This window comes from Helianthus annuus, chromosome 16 (assembly GCF_002127325.2).
Source record: "Helianthus annuus cultivar XRQ/B chromosome 16, HanXRQr2.0-SUNRISE, whole genome shotgun sequence".
Lineage (NCBI taxonomy): Eukaryota > Viridiplantae > Streptophyta > Magnoliopsida > Asterales > Asteraceae > Helianthus > Helianthus annuus.
The window spans coordinates 61,629,398-61,634,553 of NC_035448.2; the positions used below are offsets into that span (position 1 = coordinate 61,629,398).

General features: G+C 37.7%; 1 protein-coding gene across 1 annotated transcript; it reads left to right on the forward strand.

Annotated features, from left to right (window-relative positions):
* The first annotated feature begins 205 nt into the window (after positions 1-205).
* LOC110884928 (KH domain-containing protein At3g08620) lies at positions 206-4,770 on the forward strand. Its single transcript, XM_022132631.2, has 7 exons — positions 206-461; positions 566-654; positions 1,303-1,463; positions 2,462-2,584; positions 2,672-2,788; positions 3,666-3,809; positions 4,436-4,770. The coding sequence occupies exons 1-7, from the start codon at positions 373-375 to the stop codon at positions 4,580-4,582; spliced, it is 870 nt and encodes a 289-aa protein (XP_021988323.1). The 5' UTR covers positions 206-372; the 3' UTR covers positions 4,583-4,770.
* The last annotated feature ends 386 nt before the right edge of the window (positions 4,771-5,156 follow it).

Genomic DNA, 5,156 nt, shown 5'->3' on the forward strand with positions numbered 1-5,156 from the left:
ATAGAATTTTCCGATAACATAACGAATCGAATCTACACCAATCGTATTCCCTTCTCGTACCCACGACAACGCACAGATTAAATCCCGCTAGTTTTAAACATATCACATGTATTATATTGAAAGTTCAAGGACCATACATGTAAATTCACCCAAATTTAAGCACCAACCCCCCCTTTAAAAGAAGCCACTCAATTTTCCATCTTTTTCCAATTTTCCCATCTAAATTTTATTTGTTTCTCTCTCTCTCTCTCTCTCATCCTTCTCTCTCTCCTCCAGGGTTCACTGCTCAAACCATCAAAGCTTATTATCTTAACCCCCCCTACTCTGGTTCCCTCTGCGGCGGCCCTATTTGGGCAAACCACAACCAGAAGTATGTCAAGTTTATATGGTCAAAACTTGAACTACTCACCTGCTAGAGCCCCTTCTTCTCCACATATATGGACCAACCCAGATATTGAAAGGTAATCTTTTGTTGTTTTTAATGTTAACCCACTTAAAAAGTTTTGATTTTTGCTCATATTTTGAGTTTTGTTTCAAGTTTTGTGATGGTGTTATGTGTTTGCAGCTCATACTTTGCAGAACTTTTGGAAGAGAAGAAGAAGTTAGCCCCTTTTGTGCAAGTTCTTCCCATTTGCAGCAGATTGTTAAATCAAGGTTTAACTTTTTTTTTTCTTTTTATTATTTTATTTGTTGGATCTAGTTTTTAATTTGAATTTGTTTTGTGGGTATGTTTTACTCTTAATTGCTTTAGTTTTGTGTTGTTGAATCTTGAATTTGAAGCATACATTTTGGATTTAAATAATTGTTTTAAGATCTTTGATATCAGTTTATCAACGATTGCTCGAATTCTTGAAATGGGTTGATTGTGTGGTGGATGTGAGTTATACAATGCTGTTTGGATGATGATGATGGTGATGATCTTGACGCGGTTGTGTTATTGTGCTTTCGGTGATTTACATGTGAATGTTATGATTAGTATGCTAGCATTTTCAAGCCGAGAAAACGTAAATGATTTGACTAATACCATAAAACGACAATCGGCTAGCTGTAACGGTGGTAAATGGCGTGAGCATTTCCTATTTTGAGAAATGTCGATAAGCTAGACCGCCTAAAAGGCGTGTCACCGCCTAAGAGTTAATGGATTTCTTTATCGGCTTATGCCACATAATGCCCGTTTTCCGCATTTGATTTTGCCTTTAAGCAGTTTGAATTAATAATTTAGTCTTTACAGAATATAGAATAATGACTCATCGGTACTTGATAATACACGTCTTTTTATATATATATTTTTTATATCAACAGAGATGTTGAGGGTTTCGGGAATGATACCGAATCAAGGGTTTAATGATTATGATAGACTGCAACGAGGAAGCCCGAGTCCTCTAGATATTATGCCTGATGTCGCTGCTAAAAGTTTAGGTCGTTGGAATGGAAATGCGGGCTGGAGTCCTCTCCAACACGAGGTAACTTTATATAAGCTATGATGTTTTGTTGTCAAATATATTATTTAATATCCATATTTGGTTTTATATTCCAAAGTTTCCTATTTGAATGATTTTGATAATCTTCTTCGGGTTATCAACACTACTGCATTTATGTAAGATTGTTAATAATTGCCATTTTGATTACGGCAAGTCTAAGCAAAAAAATATGATATTTGCTTATATACATTTTTTTTGAGGGAAAAATTACAAGTTTTGTCCTTTATCTTTATATCACTTTTCAGGCGGTGTCCTTTTTAACGAATGTTGACAGGCGGTGTCCTTTACTAGGTATTTTGTTGCAAGTTTAGTCTTTTACACCCAACCCAGTTAAAAATCCCTGTTAATTGTTGGGTGTAAAGGACTAAACTTGCAACAAAATACCTAGGTAAAGGACTAAACTTGCAACAAAATACCTAGTAAAGGACATCGCCTGTCAACAATTAACAGGGTTTTTTAACTGGGTTGGGTGTAAAGGACTAAACTTGCAACAAAATACCTAGTAAAGGACACTGCCTGTCAACATTCGTTAAAAAGGACACCGCCTGAAAAGTGGTATAAAGATAAAGGACAAAACTTGTAATTTTTCCTTTTTTGAATTATTTTGAGGATAAAAAAGTGTTGTTTTGAGAAAAAAAGTTGTAAAAAAAATGTTGCTGAAAAAAATTATAAAAATTATAAATTTAGTTTTTGGTATGTGTTTACAAGTTTTTTTTTTTTTTTTTTTTTTTGTGACCATGAGAACCCGAACCCGTTAGGGAAAACACACGGGCCCCACAAATACCCTGCTAGCCAGTGGGGCTAGCAGGAAATGTGGTTACATCTTGATTGCGATGATATTTTTCGTTTTTGTCGACGTGTCATTTCAAATGATTTTAAACATAAAACTGAGCTCTCTATGATATATTATAATGCTTCTTGCCCCTATGAGAGACTGTTTCTTGAATGTGGTTGACTTATGATTTTGACTTCAATCACAGCGGTTTGGTGGGCCACAAGGCTTGCCACCGATGGATCACTGGAACGCAGCACCAGCAAGCCCAAGTTCTTTTAATACAAAGAGGGTGTTGCGCTTGGATATACCTGTTGACAGCTTCCCTAATGTACGTCATACGCCTCAAGATCCAATTTTCTTTTCAAACACTTTTTTTTAATCTCCAAAGCTTATTAAAATTTTTGGTTTTGTTTAGTTCAACTTTGTCGGAAGGCTTTTAGGTCCACGCGGCAATTCCTTAAAGCGAGTCGAAGCTTCTACCGGATGTCGTGTCTTCATCAGAGGAAGGGGTTCTATAAAAGACCCTGACAAGGTAACTGAACTCTTCTCTTCGTTATTGTAACATGAGCCAAAAAAAGAAAATTGGAATACTGTAACTGTGACAATTAGTTATGAACGGGCTGATTTGGGTTATGTTTTATACGAAAAACGAGAAAAAAAATTAAAAAATTGCAAAAAAAGGGAACGGGTCAGAGCCATCCAAACTGCATTTCTAATGCAAAAAACTTCATAGATTGTTTAATCAACAGCTTATATTATTTTTCTATGTTGTCAAAAGCGCAAAACGCGCGCGCCCGGGCGCAGCGAGGCGCACCTATAGCGCCTGGTGGTAGCCTAGGCGCAAAAATTGGCTTTTTTTTTGAAAAAACGCTGCTGAGGCGCCAAAAAGCGCGCGCCTAGGCGCAAAAACGGTGTGCTGAGGCGCAGCATAAGCAGAAAACAAAAGGTAACACACAAAAAAAAGAAACCGAGCGCATGCAAAAACCGCCTCACGCGGGGCCCGGGTTTCGGAGCTGCATTCATGTGGGCATGCACGAGTTTCACGCGGGGCCCACGCTTTTTTTGCGCCTTGCGCCTAGACTCCGGGCGAGGCCGATGCGCCTCGCCTGCGCCTTGCGTCTTTGACAAAATAGTTATTTTTATGGTAATACTGTGATATAGTTTCTTGTAATCTTAGTTTTACGGATTAATTATTTGCTTATTTTAAATTGACAAAAAAATGGTCATGGTTTAACCTGAACTGCCTGCAACCTGAACTAAGAATGCCTCAGACCCGAGCCCATCTTGTCCCGCCCGACTTTTAAGTTCTGTTACTTGTATAATTAACAGATGAAAACAAGTCTAGTGACCGACTTAATCATTTGTGTTAGCCATTTTTCATTGTTAAATTATTTATTTGGTATGTGAAGGAGGAAAGTTTGAGGGGGAGACCGGGCTATGAGCACCTTAACGAACCGCTACACATCTTAATAGAAGCAGAAATGTCTGCAAGTATAATCGATGTACGTTTGAGACAAGCACAAGAAATCATTGAAGAGCTGCTCAAACCCGTGGTATGTTTTGCTGCATAATTTGTACAGTGTGCGTAAACTATATCCCGTTGATCCCTTCTTTGAATCAGAGCTGTTTACTGTGCGGTTTTGAAGAAAAGTATAGGTCGAACCGCTAACTAAGGTTTTGGAATGTGGCAAACCAAAATGGGTTGGTTGGGTCGGCCCCAAATAGCCAAAGTGGTCCTGTTTAACGGTTTAATCCATTTTTTCTAATCGAAATTGTTAGCTTGTATGTAAAATAAATAATAAAGGTAAACGGACTGTGCGGTTAGCCGGTTACACGACCGGTTTTCAGTTCCAAACTGTGAACCGAACCGTTAAATCTAAACAAATGGTATAAACTTGGCTGATTTGCTTTAGTTTGGCCGTTTGGGCGGTCCGGACAGTTTCAATGGTCTGTAACTACAGTTTTGGTCTGCTTAGCTGGTTTTGACAAAAATTTTGAGCCAAACTATTACCTACGGTATCGGAAAATGAAAATGGTTGGGTTTGTTGGGTCGGTTGTACCTGCCAAACTAACCTTAAACCGTGGACCGTACCATATAGATATCACACAGTCTGATTCGACCGGTTTAGATGGGTCATATGGTTTCAACTATATATAAACACGCTACTTTGAATTACAGGATGAATCTCAGGATCTGTACAAAAGGCAACAGTTAAGAGAGTTGGCTATGCTAAACAATAACCTCCGGGAGCACAGTCCGCAGCCGAGAGGCAGTGTGTCGCCTTTCGGTTCCAGCGGAATGAAACGGGCCAAGACCGGGTTCTGAGGAACCCGACATTGTGGTCGGGCTACTTTAACTGAAAAATGAAACAAGGGTTACTAAAAACAGTTTGATGTAGGTTTTCATATTCTTTTTTTTTAAATAATAATAATTTGTGTTTTTTTTGGTTGATTTGTAGTGTTTGGGACTTTAGTTGCTTGCCAAAGAAAAACAGTTATTGGATTTATTTGTTATCGACCTGTGTTTATTAGTGTGAAATATATTTAATAGTGTAACTGATGGTGTCAAGTTTATTATAAGAGATGTAAGATCTTAATTTAATCTGATTATTTTGGACTTGAATTAATATATTAAAGTTTATAAATTAAGTAGAACAGCTAAATTAAGTTAATACACCTATAATAAAACTATTGGTAGGGTTAGGGAAGAGTAAGATATAGACATATTTTACTCAATTCTTAGGGATTAAGAGGTTGCTGCTAAAAAAACACAAGGGACAAATACATAACGTGACACACATAAGCTACCAATGCAAAAGAAATGAAGAAAGAGTACATGATAAAAATAGGCGGATATAAGTAATCGCTAATCATTAGTCGGACGGTGGGGTGGGGACTAG